Source organism: Triticum urartu, chromosome 3A, assembly GCF_056163025.1.
Source record: "Triticum urartu cultivar PI428250 chromosome 3A, HENAU_Tu73, whole genome shotgun sequence".
In the NCBI taxonomy this organism is placed as follows: domain Eukaryota; kingdom Viridiplantae; phylum Streptophyta; class Magnoliopsida; order Poales; family Poaceae; genus Triticum; species Triticum urartu.
Window position 1 is genome coordinate 728,001,095 of NC_141875.1, and position 24,755 is coordinate 728,025,849.

Here is a 24,755-nt window from a genome sequence, read left to right on the forward strand (position 1 = left end):
ATGAGCACCTTGCTGATATAATAGACCGGACGTTGAACCGGATGCTCCTTACCTGCCTCTTTTCGTTCCACCACAATAGCTACGCTGACCGCCCGAACATTAGCAGCAACATATAGCAGTAACGGTTCCTTGTCAACGGGAGCGGCGAGCACAGGCGGATTGGCCAATTGCCGCTTTAAGTCCTCAAATGCTTCATCAGCAGCAGAACTCCAGATAAATTGATCCGTCTTTTTCAACATCTGATACAAAGGGATTGCCTTCTCACCCAGGCGACTGATAAACCGGCTTAGCGCAGCAATCCGGCCTGCCAGGCGTTGAACATCGTTGATACACTTCGGTTTAGCCAGGGAGGTGATAGCCGTGATTTTCTCCGGATTAGCCTCAATTCCCCTGTTGGACACTAGAAAACCCAATAGCTTGTCTGCCGGTACACCAAAGACACACTTGTCCGGATTAAGCATCATCTTGTATGTTCTCAGGTTATCAAAGGTTTCCTTCAAATCATCAATCAGAGTCTCCTTCTCCCTGGATTTAACCACGATATCATCCACGTAAGCATGTATATTACGGCCAATCTGCTTGTGAAGACAATTTTGTACACACCGTTGGTAAGTTGCCTGGGCACTCTTGAGCCCGAAGGGCATAGACACATAGCAGAAGGCTCCAAAGGGAGTTATAAATGATGTCTTCTCCTGATCCTTAACTGCCATTTTGATCTGATGATAGCCAGAATACGCATCCAAAAAACTTAAACGCTCACAACCCGCCGTGGCATCAATAATTTGATTAATACAGGGGAGGGCAAAAGGATCTGCTGGACAAGCTTTATTAAGATCTGTGTAATCCACACACATGGCCAGGTGCCGTTTTTCTTGAGGACCACCACCGGATTGGCAAGCCACTCGGGGTGAAAAACTTCAACAATAAAGCCAGCTGCTAAGAGCCTGGCTACCTCTTCTCCAATCGCCTTGCGTCTTTCTTCGTTAAACCGACGAAGGAACTGTTTCACCGGTTTATATTTAGGATCCACATTAAGTGTGTGCTCAGCGAGTTGCCTCGGTACACCTGGCATGTCGGAGGGCTTCCATGCAAAAATGTCCCGATTCTCACAGATGAACTCGATGAGCGCGCTTTCCTATTTCGGATCCAAGTTGGCACTGATGCTGAACTGCTTGGACGAATCGCCAGGTACGAAGTCAACAAGCTTAGTTTCTGCTGCTGATTTGAACTTCAGGGCCGGATCATGCTCCGTAGTTGGCTTCTTCAATGGAGTCATGTCCGCCGGATCAACATTGTCTTTATAGTACTTCAACTCCTCGGTGGCACAAACCGACTCTGCATAAGCCGCATCTCCTTCCTCGCATTCCAAAGTGATTTTGCGGCTTCCGTGAACCGTTATTGTCCCCTTGTGACCCGGCATCTTGAGCTGCAAATACACATAACAGGGCCGAGCCATAAACTTGGCGTATGCCGGTCGCCCAAACAGGGCATGATATGGAATTTGGATTTTCACCACTTCAAACGTCAATGTCTCCGACCTAGAATCATGATCATCCCCAAAGGCCACTTCGAGAGCTATCTTACCAACGGGATATGCTGATCTGCCAGGCACTACACCGTGGAATACCGTATTAGATGGTTTGAGATTCTTATCTGTTAGTCCCATACGACGGAAGGTCTCATAGTACAGGATGTTAATGCTGCTCCCTCCATCCATGAGAACCTTGGTGAACTTATAACCTCCCACCTGAGGCACCACCACCAGAGCCAACTGACCCGGATTATCGACCTGGGGTGGGTGATCCTCTCTGCTCCATATGATTGGCTGTTCAGACCAACGTAGATAACGGGGTATGGCCGGTTCAACAGAGTTGACTGCCCGCCTCTGAACCTTCCGGTCTCGCTTGTCCAAGCTAGTGGTAAAGACATGGTACTGCCCACTACTCAATTGCTTTGGGTTGCTCTGGTAACCTGACTGTTGCTGCTGTTGGTTGTAACCACCCTGGTTGTTCTGACTATTTTGACCATTATGTCCGCCCGGATTACCATTAGATCCTGAACCGGAACTTCCTCCACTGTAAGCCGGCCCGGACCCTGAGCCACCGCCAGATCCGTGGTCATGTCGGAAATTATTAGAATTCTTGAACTCCTGCATAATAAAGCAATCTTTCCAAAGGTGGTTTTCTGGCTCCTCCTTCGTCCCATGTCTTGGACAGGGCTGGCTTAGCAGATAGTTTAGGCGGTTTGGGTTAGGGTTGGGTGCTCCACTACGATTTTTCGGCCTACCCTTGCGTCGCTGGCCATTGTCCTGTGCGTTGGTATTAGCCACAAAATCCATGTTACCATCCGCTTTACGCTTGCCTCCTCCGCCATTGCCTACCCAGTGATGCTGCTGACCTTTGGAGCTGCTGTTCTTCTTCCCTTTCCATGTCTTGTCATCATCAGATTTGGGATCCTTGGTACTATCAGAATCAGCATATTTCACCAAAGCGGCCATGAGGGTCCCCATGTCGGTGCAATGACGCTTCATCCGTCCCAATTTCAACTTCAGGGGCCCAAACCGGCAGTTGCCTTCTAGGGTGAATACTGCGGTGTCAGCGTTGATGCGGTCTGAGGAGTGCAACACTTGTGAAACCCGGCGCACCCAATGGGTCGTTGATTCTCCTTCCTCCTGGATGCTTGCAGCTAAGTCCACTATCGACATAGGCTGTTTACAGGTATCCTTGAAATTGCTGATAAACCGGGCTCGTAATTGGGCCCATGAACTGATAGAATTAGCTGGCAAGCTTTTTAACCAAGTACGGGCCGTTCCTTCAAGCATCATGGTGAAGTATTTCGCACACGCCATGTCATCCACATCAAGCATCTCCATGGCCATCTCATAGCTCTCCACCCATGTCTCTGGAGGTTGATCCGCCGTGTAATTTGGTACCTTGCGCGGGCCTTTGAAATCCTTGGGCAGGCGCACGTTGCGTAAAGCGGGGATAAGGCAAGGCACCCCCAAAGAACTAGAAGTAACACCAGGTTTGATCGAGATGGTTGGACGAACCGGCGTGAGCTGCCGAGCCTGATGCTGTGCGGCTAACTCGGCCTTCCTGCGCGCTCGGGCCCGGTTCACCACTTCCTGAGCGTCATCAGCACCACCCGTCGGGTTGTTGCCACAGGGTGCTCCACGTCGTTCATTACTCGACATTGCTGGTTCATCCATATGTCTGCTATAGCTCCGGCTTGGACGGGGGGTCGAGTGGATCCGGTCGCGGCTGTACGAGTACGCTTCCTGTTGGGCCAAAGCTGTCCTCAGAAGTTCCTTGACCCGTGCGTCTCTACTGCCTGCGGCGAGTCACCTTCAATTGGAATGGCCTCCAGCCGTGCAGCAGTGGCAACAAGATTGTCCATTGGGTTGGAGTAGTGACCCGGAGGTGTTAAAGCATCCTGAGGTATAACGGTGTTTTGATGAGGCGGGTCCATCTGACGAGGCTGAACCGGTGCACCGGTCCCAGGGGCTTCTGCCCGGTTCGCCTCCAGCGGATTGCCGGCTCTTGGTCCTGGAGTGTTGAAAAGATCTCTGGCCTCGAAGACCGGAGGTAAGCGGGATCGGTGCTTCCTCCTCATGACTTCATGCGACGCGCTCTGGTCCAACATAAGCCTGTAGGCCTGTGCGTCTAAAGCGGCCCGCTCTGCGACCATCCTGGTGTCCTCAGCCGCTAGATCCGTCTTGGCCTGGGTGATTTATTCCTTTACCTTTGCAATCTCCGTGTTGTGAACATCCTGATCTGGCGGATTAACTTCCGCCATAAGCACAGCCAACGCATCAAATAGTTCTGATAGAACCTGAGCTGGCGGGCGCACAGGGCCTCCTCCCCGGCAGCCATCGCCGCTGCTGAACCGGAGATCGTTGCTGCGGCTGTCGAAGAATGAAGCGCTGCTTGTGTTCCGGTCATGAATATTCCAACCCGGTTGGGCAGATCAGAGGGGTCCAGAATACTGTCGCCATCGGAACAGCTCTCAATCCGGCCATCTTGTAGCTGATAAAGAGATTCGGTTTCTCCGGTCGAAAATTCGTCACCGCAACAAACGACAGTCGCCCTGCAAAACTCCGATCCGTCCTCATAACTTCCTCCATGGATCACTCCCACGAAGGCACGCTTCATGGCCGGTTTAACCCGGGCGGATTGCGCACGCTGAGCCATCTCGACGAGGTCGGTGCAGATGTCCGGCTCAGGGGCCGGTTCACTGATCTTGCCAATGAAAACGTGAATGCTACCAAAGGGGACCCGATACCCGTACTCAATTGAGCCGGCCTCGGGGCCCCAGCCTGCGTCGTCGATGTAGAGCTTGCCGCGACGACTCTTAGTCATCCGGCCTACAGCGTAGCCCTGGAGTCCTTCAAAGCGGCCCTCCAAGAACCGGAAACCATCATGCGATAGCCCCACGGTGGGCGCCAACCGTCGTGGTTTTGTCACGGCAGATGTCCTAGAGAAAGGACTTAGTCGTGGAGCCATCGCGATGGGTTAGCTTGAAGGGGTTAAAGCGGATAAAAGGACGCAAGCGAGTTTATACTAGTTCGGCCCCTTCGATGAAGGTAAAAGCCTACGTCTAGTTGTGATGGAATTGATGGGTGTTTCGATGACTAGGGAGCAAACAAGCTTCGCCTATGTCTCGAGTTGTTGTCTGTTGTCCTTGAACCGCCACCGGGTCGTCCCCTTATATACATGGGTGACGCTCGTTAGTTTACAGAGTCCCAACACCGGCTCATAGATGTGTCCGGTTTGGTCTCTATTTATTCCTAACTTACGATACAAGTTACATATTGACGCCGGTTTACGGCTACAGGCTCTCAACCGATTATGGGTCTTGAGCCCTCATCTACCTTCATGGGCTTTAACGTACTTAACTACTGATGAAGTTAACCCGGCCCAGATAGGCCGGTTTACGCCCAGTAGTAATATCCCCAACACCTGGCATATTTATTTTCTTGCCTCCAACATCACATGTGTGTTTTCCAGGAAAAAACTTGGAGTTCACCAGGCTAGCTGAAGTTGTGAGGCTGGGAGGCTGATGGTGCTGCGACTGGCTGATCCTTCTTCTTTCAATTTTTGTTCGTCATTTCTCAAGCCGTTGGACCAGGGCTACTTCCCTATGTGCTATTAATGTATTAAGTAGTTCATTCGAATTTGTAGTATTAGTTAGTTTGAATGTGGAAGTACCTTAATTTTTAGAAACGAGATGTTGCTATGTATGACCAAGGGTTTCATACCTTAATCTTTGGATAATTAATTATGTGAATTTTTGGATGTGGCGCACAACGAAACGCCTCTACCATTGATACTAGTTCAACATGTCGGTCCAATTAGAAACCAGCCACTTGAAGGAAATATGCCCTAGAGGCAATAATAAAGTTATTATTTTATTTCCTTATATCATGATAAATGTTTATTGTTCATGCTAGAATTGTATTATCCGGAAACATAATACTTGTGTGAATACATAGACAAACTAAACGTCACTAGTATGCCTCTACTTGACTAGCTCGTTAATCAAAGATATGGTTATGTTTCCTAACCATAGACATGTGTTGTCATTTCATTAACGGGATCAAATTATTAGGAGAATAGTGTGATTGACCTGACCCATTCCATTAGCTTAGCACCCGATCGTTTAGTATGTTGCTATTGCTTTCTTCATGACTTATACATGTTCCTATGACTATGAGATTATGCAACTCCCGTTTGCCGGAGGAACACTTTGTGTGCTACCAAACGTCACAACATAACTGGGTGATTATAAAGGAGCTCTACAGGTGTCTCCAAAGGTACATGTTGGGTTGGCGTATTTTGAGATTAGGATTTGTCACTCCGATTGTCGGAGAGGTATCTCTGGGCCCTCTCGGTAATGCACATCACATAAGCCTTGCAAGCATTGCAACTAATGAGTTAGTTGTGAGATGATGTATTACGAAACGAGTAAATAGACTTTCCGGTAACGAGATTGAACTAGGTATTAAGATACCGACGATCGAATCTCGGGCAAGTAACATACCGATGACAAAGGGAACAACGTATGTTGTTCTGCGGTCTGACCGATAAAAGATCTTCGTAGAATATGTGGGAGCCAATATGAGCATCCAAGTTCCGCTATTGGTTATTGACCGGAGACATGTCTCGGTCATATCTACATTGTTCTCGAACCCGTAGGGTCCGCACGCTTAACGTTACGATGATAGTTTCATTATGAGTTTATATATTTTGATGTACCAAAGTTAGTTCGGAGTCCCGGATGTGATCACGGACATGACGAGGAGTCTCAAAATGGTCGAGACATAAATATTGATATATTGGAAGCCTATGTTTGGACATCGGAAGTGTTCCGGGTGAAATCGGCATTTTACCGGAGTACCGGGAGGTTACCGGAACCCCCCGGTAACCTACTGGGCCTTAATGGGCCTAGTGGAGGAAGGGGAGAGGAGGCCTAGGGGCTGCCGTGCTCCCCTCCCCCCAAGTACGAATTGGACAAGCAGGGAGGGCGGCGCCCCCCTTTCCTTTCTTCCCTCTCCTCCTTCCCCCCAAGTCCTAATCCAACTAGGGAAAAGGGAGGGGAGTCCTACTCCCGGTAGGAGTAGGACTCCTCCTGCGCGCCTCCTCCTAGGGCCGTCCGCACCCCCACTTGGCTCTTTTATATACGGGGGCAGGGGGCACCCCTAGACACACAAGTTGATCTCTAAGATCGTTCTCTTATCCGTGTGCGGTGCCCCCTTCCACCATAGTCCTCGATAATATTGTAGTGGTGCTTAGGCGAAGCCCTGCGACAGTAGAACATCAAGATCGTCACCACGCCGTTGTGCTGACGGAACTCTTCCCCGACACTTTGCTGGATCGGAGTCCGGGGATCGTCATCGAGCTGAACGTGTGCTAGAACTCGGAGGTGCCGTAGTTTCGGTGCTTGATCGGTCAGGCCGTGAAGACGTATGACTACATTAACCGCGTTGTCATAACGCTTCCGCTGTCGGTCTACGAGGGTACGTAGATCACACTCTCCCCTCTCGTTGCTATGCATCACCATGATCTTGCGTGTACGTAGGAAAATTTTGAAATTACTACGTTCCCTAATAGTGGCATCCGAGCCTAGGTTTTATGCGTTGATGTTATATGCACGAGTAGAACAGAAGTGAGTTGTGGGCGATATAAGTCATACTGCTTACCAGCATGTCATACTTTGGTTCGGCGGTATTGTTGGACGAAGCGGCCCAGACCGACATTACGCGTACGCTTACGCGAGACCGGTTCTCCCGACGTGGTTTTCACAAAGGTGGCTAGCGGGTGTCAGTTTCTCCAACTTTAGTTGAACTAAGTGTGGCTACGCCCGGTCCTTGCGAAGGTTAAAACAACACCAACTTGACAAACTATCGTTTTGGTTTTGATGCGTAGGTAAGAACGGTTCTTGCTAAGCCCGTAGCAGCCACGTAAAACTTGCAACAACAAAGTAGAGGACGTCTAACTTGTTTTTGCAGGGCATGTTGTGATGTGATATGGTCAAGACATGATGCTAAATTTTATTATATGAGATGATCATGTTTTGTAACTGAGTTATCGGCAACTGGCATGAGCCATATGGTTGTCGCTTTATTGTATGCAATGCATTGTGCTGTAATGCTTTACTTTATCACTAAGCGGTAGCGATAGTCGTGGAAGCATAAGATTGGCGAGATGACAATGATGCTATGATGATGATCAAGGCGTCGCGCCAGTGTCGATGGTGATCATGACGGTGCTTCGAAGATGGAGATCACAAGCACAAGATGATGGCCATATCATATCACTTATATTGATTGCATGTGATGTTAACTTTTATACATCTTATCTTGCTTTGTTTGACGGTAGCATTTTAAGATGATCTCTCACCAATTATCAAGAAGTGTTCTCCCTGAGTATGCACCGTTGCGAAAGTTCTTCGTGCTGAGACACCACGTGATGATCGGGTGTGATAGGCTCTATGTTCAAATACAACGGGTGCAAAACAGTTGCACACGCGGAATACTCAGGTTATACTTGATGAGCCAAGCATATACAGATATGGCCTCGGAACACGGATACCGAAAGGTCGAGCGTGAATCATATAGTAGATATGATCAACATAGTGATGTTCACCAATGAAACTACTCCATCTCACGTGATGATTGGACATGGTTTAGTTAATTTGGATCACATGATCACTTAGAGGATTAGAGGGATGTCTATCTAAGTGGGAGTTCTTTAGTAATATGATTAATTGAACTTAAATTTATCATGAACTTAGTACCTGATAGTATCTTGCTTGTTTATGTTTGATTGTAGATAGATGGCCCGTGCTGTTGTTCCGTTGAATTTTCATGCGTTCCTTGAGAAAGCAAAGTTGAAAGATGATGGTAGCAATTACACGGACTGGGTCCGTAACTTGAGGATTGTCCTCATTGCTGCACAGAAGAATTACGTCCTGGAAGCACTGCTAGGTGCCAGGCCTGCTGCTGGAGCAACACCAGATGTTATGAACGTCTGGCAGAGCAAAGCTGATGACTACTCGATAGTTCAGTGTGCCATGCTTTATGGCTTAGAATCGGGACTTCAACAACGTTTTGAACGTCATGGAGCATATGAGATGTTCTAGGAGTTGAAGTTAATATTTCAAGCAAATGCCCGGATTGAGAGATATGAAGTCTCCAATAAGTTCTATAGCTGCAAGATGGAGGAGAACAGTTCTGTCAGTGAGCGTATACTCAAAATGTCTGGGTATAATAATCACTTGATTCAATTGGGAGTTAATCTTCCAGATGATTGCGTCATTGACAGAATTCTCCAATCACTGCCACCTAGCTACAAGAGCTTCGTGATGAACTATAATATGCAAGGGATGAATAAGACTATTCCCGAGCTCTTCGCAATGCTGAAAGCTGCGGAGGTAGAAATCAAGAAGGATAATCAAGTGTTGATGGTCAACAAGACCACTAGTTTAAAGAAAAAGGGCAAAGGGAAGAAGAAGGGGAACTTCAAAAAGAACAGCAAGCAAGTTGCTGCTCAAGAGAAGAAACCAAAATCTGGACCTAAGCCTGAAACTGAGTGCTTCTACTACAAGCAGACTAGTCACTGGAAGTGGAACTGCCCCAAGTATTTGGCGGATAAGAAGGATGGCAAGGTGAACAAAGGTATATGCGATATACATGTTATTGATGTGTAACTTACTAATGCTCGCAGTAGCACCTGGGTATTTGATACTGGTTCTGTTGCTAACATTTGCAACTCGAAACAGGGACTACGGATTAAGCGAAGATTGGCTAAGGACGAGGTGACGATGCGCGTGGGAAATGGTTCCAAAGTCGATGTGATCGCGGTTGGCACGCTACCTCTACATCTACCTTCGGGATTAATATTAGACCTAAATAATTGTTATTTGGTGCCAGCGTTGAGCATGAACATTATATCTGGATCTTGTTTGATGCGAGACGGTTATTCATTTAAATCAGAGAATAATGGTTGTTCTATTTATATGAGTAAAATCTTTTATGGTCATGCACCCATGAAGAATGGTCTATTCTTATTAAATCTCGATAGTAGTGACACACATGTTCATAATGTTGAAGCCAAAAGATGCAGAGTTGATAATGATAGTGCAACTTATTTGTGGCACTGCCGTTTAGGTCATATCAGTGTAAAGCGCATGAAGAAACTCCATACTGATGGACTTTTGGAACCTCTTGATTATGAATCACTTGGTACTTGCGAACCGTGCCTTATGGGTAAGATGACAAAAACACCATTCTTTGGTACTATGGAGAGAGCAACGGATTTGTTGGGAATTATACATACAGATGTATGTGTTCGACGAATGTTGAGGCTCGTGGCGGATATCGTTATTTTCTCACCTTCACAGATGACTTAAGCAGATATGGGTATATCTACTTAATGAAACATAAGTCTGAAACATTTGAATAGTTCAAAGAATTTCAGAGTGAAGTTGAAAATCATCGTAACAAGAAAATAAAATTCCTACGATCTGATCGTGGAGGAGAATATTTGAGTTACGAGTTTGGTGTACATTTGAAACAATGCGGAATAGTTTCGCAACTCATGCCACCCGGAACACCACAGCGTAATGGTGTGTCCGAACGTCGTAATCGTACTTTACTAGATATGGTGCGATCTATGATGTCTCTTACAGATTTACCTCTATCATTTTGGGGTTATGCTTTAGAGACGGCCGCATTCACGTTAAATAGGGCACCATCAAAATCCGTTGAGACGACGCCTTATGAATTGTGGTTTGGCAAGAAACCAAAGTTGTCGTTTCTGAAAGTTTGGGGCTGCGATGCTTATGTGAAAAAGCTTCAACCTGATAAGCTCGAACCCAAATCAGAGAAATGTGTCTTCATAGGATATCGAAAGGAAACTATTGGATACACCTTCTATCACAGATCCGAAGGCAAGACTTTTGTTGCTAAATTCAGAAACTTTCTAGAGAAAGAGTTTCTCTCGAAAGAAGTGAGTGGGAGGAAAGTAGAACTTGATGAGGTAACTGTACCTGCTCCCTTATTGGAAAGTAGTACATCACAGAAACCGGTTTCTATGACACCTACACCAATTAGTGAGGAAGCTAATGATGATGATCATGAAACTTCAGAACAAGATACTACTGAACCTCGTAGATCAACCAGAGTAAGATCCGCACCAGAGTGGTACGGTAATCCTGTTCTGGAAGTCATGCTACTAGATCATGATGAACCTACGAACTATGGAGAAGCGATGGTGAGCCCAGCTTCCGCAAAATGGCTTGAAGCCATGAAATCTGAGATGGGATCCATGTATGAGAACAAAGTATGGACTTTGGTTGACTTGCCCAAAGATCGGCATGCAATTGAGAATAAATGGATCTTCAAGAAGAAGACTGACGCTGACGGTAATGTTACTGTCTACAAAGCTCGACTTGTCGCAAAAGGTTTTTGACAAGTTCAAGGGATTGACTATGATGAGACCTTCTCACCCGTAGCGATGCTTAAGTCTGTTCGAATCATGTTAGCAATTGCCGCATTTTATGATTATGAAAATTGGCAGATGGATGTCAAAACTGCATTCCTGAATGGATTTCTGGAAGAAGAGTTGTATATGATGCAGCCAGAAGGTTTTGTCGATCCAAAGGGAGCTAACAAAGTGTGCAAGCTCGAGCGATCCATTTATGGACTGGTGCAAGCCTCTCAGAGTTGGAATAAACGCTTTGATAGTGTGATCAAAGCATTTGGTTTTGTACAGGCTTTTGGAGAAGCCTGTAGTTACAAGAAAGTGAGTGGGAGCTCTGTAGCGTTTCTGATATTATATGTAGATGACATATTACTAATCGGAAACGATATAGAATTTCTGGATAGGATAAAGGGATACTTGAATAAGAGTTTTTCAATGAAAGACCTCGGTGAAGCTGCTTACATATTGGGCATTAAGATCTATAGAGATAGATCAAGACGCTTAATTGGGCTTTCACAAAGCACATACCTTGACAAAGTTTTGAAGAAGTTCAAAATGGATCAAGCAAAGAAAGGATTCTTGCCTGTGTTACAAGGTGTAAAATTGAGTAAGACTCAATGCCCGACCAATGCAGAAGATAGAGAGAAAATGGAAGATGTTCCCTATGCTTCAGCCATAGGCTCTATCATGTATGCAATGCTGTGTACCAGACCTGATGTGTGTCTTGCAATAAGTCTAGCAGGGTGGTACCAAAGTAATCCAGGAGTGGATCACTGGACAATAGTCAAGAACATCCTGAAATACCTTAAAAGGACTAAGGATATGTTTCTCATATATGGAGGTGACAAAGAGCTCATCATCAATGGTTATGTTGATGCAAGCTTTGACACTGATCCGGACGATTCTAAATCGCAAACCGGATACGTGTTTACATTAAACGGTGGAGCTGTCAGTTGGTGCAGTTCTAAACAAAGCGTTGTGGCGGGATCTACATGTGAAGCGGAGTACATAGCTGCTTCGGAAGTAGCAAACGAAGGAGTCTGGATGAAGGAGTTCATATCCGATCTAGGTGTCATACCTAGTGCATCCGGTCCAATGAAAATCTTTTGTGACAATACTAAAGTTATTATTTTACTTCCTTATATCATGATAAATGTTTATTGTTCATGCTAGAATTGTATTATCCGGAAACATAATACTTGTGTGAATACATAGACAAACTAAATGTCACTAGTATGCCTCTACTTGACTAGCTCGTTAATCAAAGATGGTTATGTTTCCTAACCATAGACATGTGTTGTCATTTGATTAACGGGATCACATTATTAGGAGAATAATGTGATTGACATGACCCATTCCATTAGCTTAGCACCCGATCGTTTAGTATGTTGCTATTGCTTTCTTCATGACTTATACATGTTCCTATGACTATGAGATTATGCAACTCCCGTTTGCCGGAGGAACACTTTGTGTGCTACCAAACGTCACAACGTAACTGGGTGATTATAAAGGAGCTCTACAGGTGTCTCCAAAGGTACATGTTGGGTTGGCATATTTCGAGATTAGGATTTGTCACTCCGATTGTCGGAGAGGTATCTCTGGGCCCTCTCGGTAATGCACATCACATAAGCCTTGCAAGCATTGCAACTAATGAGTTAGTTGTGAGATGATGTATTACGAAACGAGTAAAGAGACTTGCCGGTAACGAGATTGAACTAGGTATTAAGATACCGACGATCGAATCTCGGGCAAGTAACATACCGATGACAAAGGGAACAAAGTATGTTGTTATGCGGTCTGACCGATAAAAGATCTTCGTAGAATATGTGGGAGCCAATATGAGCATCCAGGTTCTGCTATTGGTTATTGACCGGAGACATGTCTCGGTCATGTCTACATTGTTCTCGAACCCGTAGGGTCCGCACGCTTAACATTACGATGACAGTTTCATTATGAGTTTATATATTTTGATGTACCAAAGTTAGTTCGGAGTCCCGGATGTGATCACGGACATGACAAGGAGTCTCGAAATGGTCGAGGCATAAAGATTGATATATTGGAAGCCTATGTTTGGACATCGGAAGTGTTCCGGGTGAAATCGGCATTTTACCAGAGTACCGGGAGGTTACCGGAACCCCCCGGTAACCTAATGGGCCTTAATGGGCCTAGTGGAGGAAGAGGAGAGGAGGCCTAGGGGCTGCCGCGCGCCCCTCCCCCCCCAAGTCCGAATTGGATAAGGAGGGGGGGCAGCGCCCCCCCTTTCCTTTCTTCCCTCTCCTCCTCCCCCCCATGTCCTAATCCAACTAGGGAAAAGGGAGGGGAGTACTACTCCCGGTAGGAGTAGGACTCCTCCTGTGCGCCTCCTCCTAGGGCCGGCCGCACCCCCCCTTGGCTCCTTTATATACGGGGGCAGGGGGCACCCCTAGACACACAAGTTGATCTCCAAGATCGTTCTCTTAGCCGTGTGCGGTGCCCCCTTCCACCATAGTCCTCGATAATATTGTAGTGGTGCTTAGGAGAAGCCCCGCGACAGTAGAACATAGAGATCGTGACCACGCCGTCGTGCTGACGGAACTCTTCCCCGACACTTTGCTGGATCGGAGTCCAGGGATCGTCATCGAGCTGAACGTGTGCTAGAACTCGGAGGTGCCGTAGTTTCGGTGCTTGATCGGTCAGGCCGTGAAGACGTACGACTACATCAACCGCGTTGTCATAACACTTCCGTTGTCGGTCTACGAGGGTACGTAGATCACACTCTCCCCTCTCATTGCTATGCATCACCATGATCTTGCGTGTACGTAGGAAAATTTTGAAATTACTACGTTCCCCAACACCACTACCATATAGAACAGTTAGCATTTCATACTACAACCTGGCACGTACAAAACATCACACAGTGGAAGCACATCCCTAAGCAACTTGCATTGTACAAGGTCTTAGAGACAAGCCTCTACCATATATAACAGTTACCATGTCACACTACAGCCTATAAAACATCACATAGTGGAATAATCATAGCTAGTAGAGCATTAGTTACCAGTTAATAATAGTTGCAATCCATCACAAGCAATAGTACCTAGATATGAGTAGATATAGGTACGGTAATACATGACAAGTACTCGCAAACAAGAGCTAACATAACAAGTTCTTTTCACATTGATACATGGCCCACCCCAGTTCTAAATGAGGTGGATGGTGATCATCATCCTCAATTCATGGCGACGGGTGTTCGCAACAGTGAGTAGGATGGCCTGTCCTACCCGAAGATTCTTGGCACGAAGGAACTTCTTCCACCCTGCCCTGCTCAAGACAGTGCGACCGTCCATGTCCACTGCATAGGCACAGCTGGTGATGGAGCCCGTTCTGGTAAGGCGTAGTCTAGCAGCCATGCCTTCTTCGTCCGGGTCGATGCCACAACTATCAAGTAACCTCTTAGGTAATTTCTGAAAACAGTCGACATGATATATGATCATGTCACGTGCAATTATCAACAAAGCATACACTTCAAGACACATATATCATTGGATTCAACACTGAGCATATATATCATCACATCACTACACTATACGCCAAGAATCAAATTACTACAGTAATCAGGCATATCATTAGATTACTGCGTACACTAAGCATATCATCGCATATTACTACACTACATGCATGTCATAAAATTCTTCACTAAATGAATTCTAAACTAGGCCTCTCATCACAGTACTACAACATGCATATCATATGAACTACTACACTAACTAAGCATGCATATCATGTAATTACCACACTAAGTAACATACCATGATATGCCGTTTAACATTCGTCCTTGTGAGGCGGGTCACGAATGGCTTCCCTAGGTAGTCTTCACGTAGCGGAAGCATGTCCCAGAGGTTGCTGATTTCCTCGTCGCCCAGTCTGAGTCCTTGGGCATATAGGTATTCAACAAGTGGGTTCTCATCATCATCTGAATCGTCATCATCTGAATCAGCACCATCTTCCTCCTCATGAACTTCATCCTCACTATCTAGAATCAAATTTAGATAGATAACAGAAATCCTGGGCCTATCTCTTCTGAAGGAGAAGCTGATCAATTCACCCCCACTAAGACGCATGCGGGCGATGAAATGATCCCAATCATCTCCTCCTATCTGGGTTATCTTTCGCCCCTTCTCGACCTGCGTAGTGTATGGGCCCCCAAGAGCGTCGAAGGTCACGGTGTCTGCGACAAGCTCATTGAATGCCTATCCCACATTGCATGGTACAATCTGTGTAAGATCAAAACAAATAACAGACACAATACATTAGTGGAAATAGCAAAAAAACAAAAAGAATGTACTATCAGAAGGTTCATATAAATTGTTACCGCTGCAAAAACAAAAGAAGGCTGGAAGTAGATGCCGAACAGTGTGGCAGTAGAAAGGCTAGTCCGGCACCGTGAGTTGCAGCGTCCACATTGTGCTTCCTCCATTCTACACAGAACATGTTGAACTCTAAGTTGAATTGTACATAGTACAATACAAAGATCATACATATAATAAATCATAGAGATAACGTATACTGGCAATGGCCAATCAATCTATTTTCTATCATCTACGTAATAAAGCAATGCCAATGACAATGGCAATGCCCATCTCATCTAAACCTGGGAATAGTTTGGCATCCAAACTAAAAACAGTCCAATCCACGGCACACATCAAAACCAAACCAATCCAGATATTTTCATTTAGAATCTAGACCAAACCGAACTATACATGCTCGTCATCCAACCCAGTCCAAACCATTTTCAACTTTTGGATTGAATCCAAAGATTCAAACCGTGGAAAAAGCCATATGCGAGGGCACGTCATGAATCTAGATCAGACATGGCGTCAAAGCTCGAGAGAGCCGATGAGCTGTGGCCGACAACAGCGGCTCTTGGATTTGAAGCAGTAGTAGGTGGTAGTGGCGGCTCAAAGTAATTGATTGATTTGGTCTCAAACCATAGAAACCAAATCAAGATCCAATCCAAAAACTAAGTTTCAGTCCAAACCAATCGGCTCAGATCCGCCTCCGTAGGGAGACGCGGTTGGGGAAGGGAAGAAGAGGGGAGATCTCACGTACTTGCCGGAGTTGGCGGCGGCCGCGCACCGGCAGCGAAGAGAGGGGTCATCAGGAGATGGCGGCGGCGGCGCTGGTCGAGAAGGGGAGAAAGAAAGATGTGGAGTGGTCGAGACGGGGAGAAAGAAAAATGTGGTACATGTGGTGGCTCGGTTGTGTGGATGACAAGGGGACCCACTTGTGAGACCGATAGCAATTGATGGCAAACCGCAGGAGGTGCATGACCGCGTGCATGACCGCCACGTCCCCACATGGAATGGGGACGGCCGGGTGGGTGTGTCAAGTCAAATCGGCACCCGCGGCTTCTCGGTAACTCCAAGAGGCAGGAGCAGTGCATTTCTTCCCCAAATCGGGTAGAAAACCCTCGTCCTCTCCCCACCCTCTCTTCCTTCCTCACCACCTCACCACCCTCTCCTCCTTCCTCACCACCCTCCTCCCTTCCTACGCCTCCCACCTCCTGTCTTCGACCGACGATGAAGCGCGGGCATGAAGATGCGGCGGATGAGCCGGAGGCAACCATCGGAGCAGAGTAGTCTGCAGCCGTAGGTGGAGCGGCTGAGTCCGCCGTAGCGGCGGAAGCTGGCGGTGCAGCGACCGTTGTGCCTGCTCCCGCTACCATCGTAGCCATCGAGGCACCCGTCGGTGAGCACAAGGTCGGGGAAAATCTGGAGGAGGAGGAGATGAGAAGGCGTAAGCGCAAGGTGCATGACGAAATAGAAGAGCTCTTCGAGGAGAATGCCATAAAGGAGTTCGACGTAGATTGCAGGAAGGACAACGACTTCGACGAGGATGCCATCGACGAGCTATCTGAGGTAGTACTCTGTTTTTTGCTCTGTTTTTTTCATGACATTGGGGTTTTTCTTGTTAACTAGATGAGCATCAATTTCACTTGGGCGTGCTAGTTCTACGTATGTAGGATTGTAGGGATCTAGCATAGATCTTCATGTTGGATGTGGATTTTTAAATCTGGTTCACATTCTGATTCCAGTAGATACTCTATTTTTTTCATGGCATTGGGGTTTGTCTTGTTAACTAGATGAGCATAAGTTTCACAAGGGATACATAAATGAAAGAAGTGGGGTAATGAACCCAAATACAAGAAAATGTTCATGGCAGGGATACATTAATGAAAAAAGGGGGTTAAACAATGGATATATGACAGGATTCTCCATTGGCTTCCCATGGACAGTGACAAAATGCTGCAGTTCCTAATTCATTTTAGTTTATGTAGATGAATTAATTTGCACACATGTTCATAGATGATTAGTTTGCACACATGTTCATAGATGATCCATTTGCAAATTCTATACAGATTTCCATTTTGCAATAGAAGTGATCGCTCCCTTAATAATTATGGGCTGACAGTACATATCCACTGGATACCAAAAAATCAAAACATTTCATCTAGCCAATTTTCCACAGTATGTTATCTAGATGATCACAGCCACATCTCTCATCAATATGAGCAGTGAGACACCCCATAGCTCCTTTACCAATTTCCTTCTCAAACTTATCAGGGTCTAACAATGTTGGAGAAGCAGTATTGCCGCTGTCAGAAAGAATAATGGTTTCTTCATTCCAGTAGATAGAACAAACCCCCCTTGTGTGAAACATGGAGGAGTATAATGAAGCCATTTTTCTGATTCCAATAAGAATTACACCTGTAACAAGTATCAAATATCATTAAACCAAGCCACTTCATGAAGTCTTTCATGTGTTAATTATGTACTACTTGTGCACTAATCTATAAATGCAACTATTCCACCGTCCATATTTATGCATGTCAATTTCTTTGGCTCAATTATGTATGTGCACATACGCCTTGTTTCTAGCAAATAGATAGTTGCCATGTTACACATGTGTACTTTCAAAACATTGTAATTAAAGTCAATGTACCATAATAGATTAGCTGAGTTCTTCTATGTGTACTAATTCACTAATTCACAGGAGGATGACGACGACGTGAACTACAGCATGGACAGCAGGCACATCAAGAGCCGGTACACCCTGAGGCATCTGATTGCTGGGAAGATCAAGTACCGTTTCTTTGGCAAGATTGGGTGCCCTTTCTGTTGCGAGGTGATCTGTGGCGGCATAGATGGCATGATCCAGCATGCCTTCAGCACTGGCAATGGACATGGTAAGAAGCATTAAGCCAGTACTCTAGCTAAACATGCTGCCTACGCACGCTTCCTCGAGATTGTCAAAGTCAATGAGCCCTACAACATGCATTGAAGAAGGGAGAGAAGTGATGTGCTGCTAGAGTGCTGCTGCTGCCCCAGGACCGCCGTGTCCTCTTATGTTATCTATGTTTCTTTGTTGTTCGAGTCTAAAACTGATGTCCTATGGTGTGTCTGAACCTATGCTGAGCGGTGGTTGATCTGCCGTTTATGTTAAGAGTTTGCTGCTACTCTGGTTTAGTGTTCCTAGTTGTTAATACTATTTTGGTGATGCATGTTTAAGCCTTGTACAATGCTAGATGCTTAGGGTGGTGAAAAATAAACAGGGTTTTTCTGAAGACCGGTGCCTATTTCTACAGGAGAGACGCCTAGTTATGTGTCTACCCTGTACAAATAAGCACATGTGCTTAAGAAATCCTGGTTTATTTCTATAAGCAACTCCCCTAAGAACCTTGCATTGTACAAGGCCTTAGCAACTCAAGTATCGTACGGTGGTCTATGTTATGGTTGCTGTGTTATTCTGCCGTACGGTGATGCATGCTAGGAACTCTAATAATATGACTATGGTAGTTATAGCTTGGCATGACTATGTTTAGTGTATAACTCAGCATGTTCCTGCCATATCTATGAGCAGTTACAACTGAACTATGCATTAATTTTTGACAAAATTAAAGCATGCAAATGATTGCCAATTCCACCTATTGCCAAATCAAGCTTTGTACTGATGGTGCATTAGATATTGCAATAAGTAGAGGATGCTCATGATTACCAAAAGTACCTATTTCCACTTTCTGATAAGAACTAAACGTGTATCAAATGATGCTAAAAGTAGAGCATGAGCATGAGAATGTATCAATGCATTAGATATTGCAATAAGTAGAGGATGCTCATGATTGCCAAAAGTACATATTTCCACTTTATGATAAGAACTAAACGTGTATCAAATGATGCTAAAAGTAGAGCATGACCATGAGAATGTATCAATGCATTAGATATTACAATAAGTAGAGGGTGCTCATGATTGCCAAAAGTACCTATTTCCACTTTCTGATAAGAACAAAACGTGTATTAAATGATGCTAAAAGTAGAGCATGAGCATGAGCATGTATCAATTGATGCTACCTTTTTGTGTTTGAATGGGCTCAATAAAGCTGGTGCTGGTTTATGCTCTCCGCGTGACCATGATGGTAACGAAGACACTTGGTTGGCTATGGTCTTGCTGTCAAATTTAAGTTTCAGTTCTTTAAGACTCTTTGTTTTTGCTGCTTCCTCGGGATCGACTAGCTTTCTCGGGCGTCCACGTGCTCTCTTCCTTTTGGGGGAGTTGGGTGCACCATTTTTGGGGGAGTTGGGAGCACCAGTATCCTTCTAGGAGTTGGATGTGTCAGGTTCGTTGGAACCATCAGGATTGTTGACTAATTGTACGTCCTCTTCTGAAGCATCAGGTAGAACTGCTTGCTGGGCATCATACACCTCCTTCTGTATAAGAGAGAGTGCTGCGTTAGTTCTAATCATGAGACTTATGAAATAAATGATATATTCTTGATGTAGCGCTAACCGTTATGGGGAACTTATATGATTAGAGACGAAGGGCATTGCAATTTGAATGCAGTAAGGCTATACATATTTTCCACCTGAAAATATCTATCCTTGCCTATATTGGATAACCGACACTGACGTCAGCATAGCTTTCAAGCTAAACAAAGTACAAATTTAAATTAGGCATTCAATTACCTGGTTCAAAATATTGGTCATTTCATCCCCGTTCCATGACAACATGTACTGCAGTGTCCAAACCGCACAGGAAGTCCTGCGATGTTTAGTTAAAGATCAGTAATCTTATTCGTGTATGCAAATAATAATTTATGAGGCCATGCGTACCCATCGATCTGTTGTGGTATGTTCTCATAGAGTTTTTTGGTCCATTCAGCAAAATTGATGTTCTTAGCTGGTGATATCAACCCTTTCTTGACAGCTTCGTCAATGCAGAACTGAATCGAGTCCACCTAGGGTACGACGAGTTATACATAGGGTTACGGTACTTTGGGAGCTCATGTACCATGCGGATCAAAAGAGGCAGCAAGAGAACACTTACAAGAGAATCTTCCTTGGTCTTGTCGCAATGATAATTCATGGAGTTCAGAGTCTGAATTTCTTTTTTGTCAAAATTAAACATCATTAGCATCCAATGGTTTTGGTGTACATTCAGTGGGACATGCACCTGCAGTAAAATTTTGGTTGGGTTGAGAACCGAAATTTCTCGTGTACAGTGTGTACATAAACTATGAAAGTGTGGAAAACGTGTACCTTTCGGCGCCCTACAAATTTTCCTGCTACACGAGCTAACCATGAGGCTGCACGTCCAACAGGAACCACCCCCTTCATTTGTAACAGCTTTTGGGTTTCTTGAGGGGATATGATTGAGGTAGTATCATTCTCAATTTGGCTAATGCGAGCATATGCCATAATAACTTGCCAAATTTTCAATCATACAATAATAAGACAGTTGTTGCAGTAATGATGTAGAATAGAGTATAATGGGCTTACATCACCATAAATGTATTTGTCGTCCAAATTTCGCTTCAGATTTTCTGCTGTGAGGGTAATGTCTCCGATTCTATCTATTTCAACAGGGTCGTAAGTTCCGCGGATGTAAACGGCTGTCTCTATGTCCTCATCCATGAACTTGTAATCATTACCACAGACAGGCTTCATCGGAGTTAATTGTGGTTCCTCATTGTTTTCCGTCACATGTCTTGCACTTGGTGTACTCGAAGTCCCTGTCATGAATTGGCTAGCCCTATGAGTTCCTATCAGGGATGAATTGCACACATTGACTTGATCCTACAATGAACAAAGGTAGTTCATCATTAGGTTGTTACTTTTAGGTATTAACGTGTTGGGCCATATTGATCACCTGCACGCCTCCTTTCTGTGACACTCATTGTCGGTCGCTTGTAAATTCGTATTTTAATTCCTGTAACAATGCAAATAATAATGAACATGAAGCAACATATTCATAAAAAATACAAAATTCACAGTATGACATACATGGAGTTCCCTCCTTAAGTCTTTAATTTCGTCCTCGGCCTTCGACAACCTAGGATTAGTGCCAGTTTTAGTCTTCATGTCGTCAAGTCTTCACCTAGAGTCTGGTATTTGACATCAAATCTGTGCTCAATTTCCATTAACTTCCTGCCTACCTTCTTTTCATGATCAGCAATGCGTGCACTCATGACTTCAACTACCATTTCAATCTGTGTAAACAAAATAAAACCCCGTTGATAACAATAGCTAAATGAATGAGGTTCCATGACACCTATTTGTGATATTGCAAAAACAAATAGTCTTTGGAGTACATACTTGCTGGCTACTAAATTGTTGTCCTTGTGATGGTGCTCGATACGAATCATGTTGATGCACATGTTCATCTTTTTTTCTTGGAAAATTATTAGAATTCTCGGACGGTCGTTGAGGAGCACAAATTTCCATGACAACCTATTTTTATAAAATATAATGAACCATTAGTACCAAATAAAAAATCGGATATAGAAAGTTCAATTGTAGATAGGTACCAGCTCATTATGAAGACCTCCTTTCTCGTAAGCATCGCTTCTTAAAGTAGCCATCATTTCGTCCCATCGTGCGATCAATGGAGGTGGTCTAGAAGCATACATTAATCGGCCACTACGCACGTGCTCCCAGTACCAATACTACACAATAAATTAGTTCATCACCATACAAATATGCAACAGAACAATAATTAAAGGACATTAAGTAGTGATCTAGCACTAACCTGGAGCAGAATTAGATTTCCTTGTAGATTTACGTGATCTCAATTTCTAAACTTGTGGACGGACTTGAAGAAGTGATTAAGTGTGAAACATCCCCAGTTAAATTTCCTAAGGTTTTCAAGATCTGTAACAAGGATGAGAAATTTCGAGTCCACATAATGTTGTGCTGTTGGTGCTAGAACAGTACCAATTGCGTACAGAATGAACCATCTCAGGAAATCGCCGTCTGGGGCTTTGGAAGCTTGGATCGCCGTTTCAAGGTCAAAAATCAAAATTTGCCCATTGTTTGCATAGGCGGTAAACAATTCTGTGTCGGTTTGCATTTCCAGATGTGGCTCTATATGCTCCCCTTCTATCGGAATGCCAAATATACCTTGCATGTCCTCTTTTGTTATAGGAATTGGCGTTTTACCGATGGTAATGGATTGCGTGTCCATATCTATGCTCTTGGCTAGTCTAATCAACATTATGCGCCGTAGAGTCACTTCATGCATCTGGGTTAGACCGCCAAGACTGGTTTCTGATATGATGTACTTTTTGTGGTCTTGTGACAACAGTTTCATGGTTTTTCCAAACCTTGTCTGTGAGCATACTAACTTCATATGACCATGCTTTTCGGCGAGTTCCTGTTTCATGCCATTAAATTATACTGAGTACACATGAATTATGTGTACGAAACGATTGTACACAAACAGTCAATTACTTACCGCATCTGTAATTTCGGAGATGGGCTTTTCTCCATTATGAAGGTTCATATCTGAAACTGACATTGCTGGCTCGTATGCAATGATAAAATCCGGCTCAATTAATCTGAACAAAATTGGAAAATGTATAAGAAAATTAGCAGAGAATTAATTTTCAAAAAATTAACTGGGTCATTTAACATATGATCCACTTATGGGTTTAAGCACAGAACCTATTTGGGTGCAAAACCTATGAGGGTTCAACAACTAAAGGAGCGGCGGACAACGATTATAAAGAGTTACGATCAGGTAATACCTTATCTCGGAGACGGTGCCACCGAGTAGATGGCGGCGGTTAGTGCGTGGGAAACTATAAGTGCCGGTATAGCGCGGATGACGGCGCAAAGGAAAAACGGCGCGTTCACGCGAGGTGGAGGTGGCGAGAAGAACACTTACGTCCGAGCCCTCAGATCACGTTGGCGGTGGGCAGCAAATGGTGGCCGCCGACTCCTGTATTCCATGGGCGATCGGCGTCTCCGATCTGATCTTGAAGCGGTCGTGGGAGGTGCGGACGGCCCGGGTGGTTAGAATGCGGAGCTGTAATCGCGGGATTTAGGGAGGGGTGAGCCGCGTGAGTTATGTGAGATTTGGATAAATGATATATTGAAATAAGAAAATCTTGTCAACTCGTTTAGGGGTTTAGGGGTTTAGGGTTTAGGGGTTTAGGGTTATTAGGGTTTAGGGGTTTAGGGGTTCAGTGTTTAGGGTTTAGTGGGGTGGTTAGGGTTATCGGGTTCAGGGTTTAGGGTTTAGTGGGAGGGTGGGTTAGGGTTATCAGTGTTTAGGGTTGAGTGTTGACATGCAAGCCCGGAAATGCGTGTGTCAGAGATCGTACTTGCATGTATATGTACTAATGATCCCAAACTTTCTTAATGGCATCCCATGACCACATAGAGAATGCATGCATAATGGTTTCCATGTGGGGCAAAATTTTGAATGTTTTTACGATTTAGGGGCGGTTAGGGTTATCAGGGTTTAGGGTTTAAGGGTTTTAGGGTTGACGGAACTATGTTTTCTTACGGTGGACGTAGCACACAAACCGGACATTGGTGGAGCGTTGGTCTACAATGGATTCCCTTCGGTAGCATCGATCCGTTCCGTTGAATGGCTCGGTCGACAAACTTCATGCCACATAGAGCATGCATCCATCCACTGGACCGGATCAATGTTGGATTGGTTTCGTACAGGTGAGGAACCCAGCTAGTGCTTTTGGGGTGTTGACATGCTAGGCCAGAAATGCGCGTGTCAGAGATCGTACTTGCATGTATAATCCCAAACTTTTTTCATGGCATCCCATGACCCCATAGAGAATGCATGCATAATGGTTTCCATGTGGGGCAAAATTTTGAATGTTTTTACGGTTTAGTGGGGGGGGGGGTTAGGGTTATCAGGGTTTTAGGGTTGACGGAACTATGTTTTTCTTACGGTGGACGTAGCACACACACCGGACATTGATGGAGCGTTGGTCTACAATGGATTCCCTCCGGTAGCATCGATCCAGTCCGTTGACTGGCTCGGCCGACAAACTTCGTGCCACATAGAGCATGCATCCATCCACTGGACCGGATCGATGTTGGGTTGGTTTCATACAGGTGCGGAACCCAGCTAGTGCTTTTGGGGTGTTGACATGCTAGGCCAGAAATGCGCGTGTCAGAGATCATACTTGCGTGTATAATCCCAAACTTTCTTCATGGCATCCCATGACCCCATAGAGAATGCATGCATAATGGTTTCCATGTGGGGCAAAATTTTGAATGTTTTTATGGTTTAGTGGGGGGGGGGGTTAGGTTTATCACTGTTTAGGGTTTTAGGGTTGACGGAACTATGTTTGTCTTAGAGTGGACCTATCACACACACCGGACATAGGTCGAGCGTTGGTCTACAATGGAATCCCTCCGGTAGCATCGATCTGGTCCGTCGACTGGCTCGGCCGACATACTTCGTGCCACATAGAGCATGCATCCATCCACT

General features: G+C 45.1%; 2 protein-coding genes across 2 annotated transcripts in view; one reads left to right on the forward strand and one right to left on the reverse strand.

The window, feature by feature from the left end:
* The window catches only part of LOC125546248 (F-box/FBD/LRR-repeat protein At1g13570), a 137,323-nt gene that overhangs the window by 99,003 nt on the left and 13,565 nt on the right, over window positions 1-24,755 (forward strand). The gene's annotated exons all lie outside the window — the stretch shown is intronic.
* LOC147982281 (uncharacterized) lies at window positions 14,162-15,438 on the reverse strand. Its single transcript, XM_087545770.1, has 3 exons — window positions 15,334-15,438; window positions 14,771-15,211; window positions 14,162-14,425 (listed from the first exon to the last, which is right to left on the reverse strand). Exons 1-3 carry the CDS (start codon window positions 15,436-15,438, stop codon window positions 14,162-14,164), a joined length of 810 nt encoding a protein of 269 aa, XP_087401896.1.

What these genes read in the sequence shown, in the direction of transcription:
- LOC147982281 (XM_087545770.1), bottom strand. Translation starts at nt 15,438, where the DNA reads ATGGAGGAAGCACAATGTGGACGCTGCAACTCACGGTGCCGGACTAGC. An exon ending in CTTCTTTTGTTTTTGCAGCG is followed by an intron (nt 15,212 to 15,333) that starts GTAACAATTTAT and finishes AATGTGGGATAG; the next exon opens with GCATTCAATGAGCTTGTCGC. An exon ending in ATGTTAAACGGCATATCATG is followed by an intron (nt 14,426 to 14,770) that starts GTATGTTACTTA and finishes GACTGTTTTCAG; the next exon opens with AAATTACCTAAGAGGTTACT.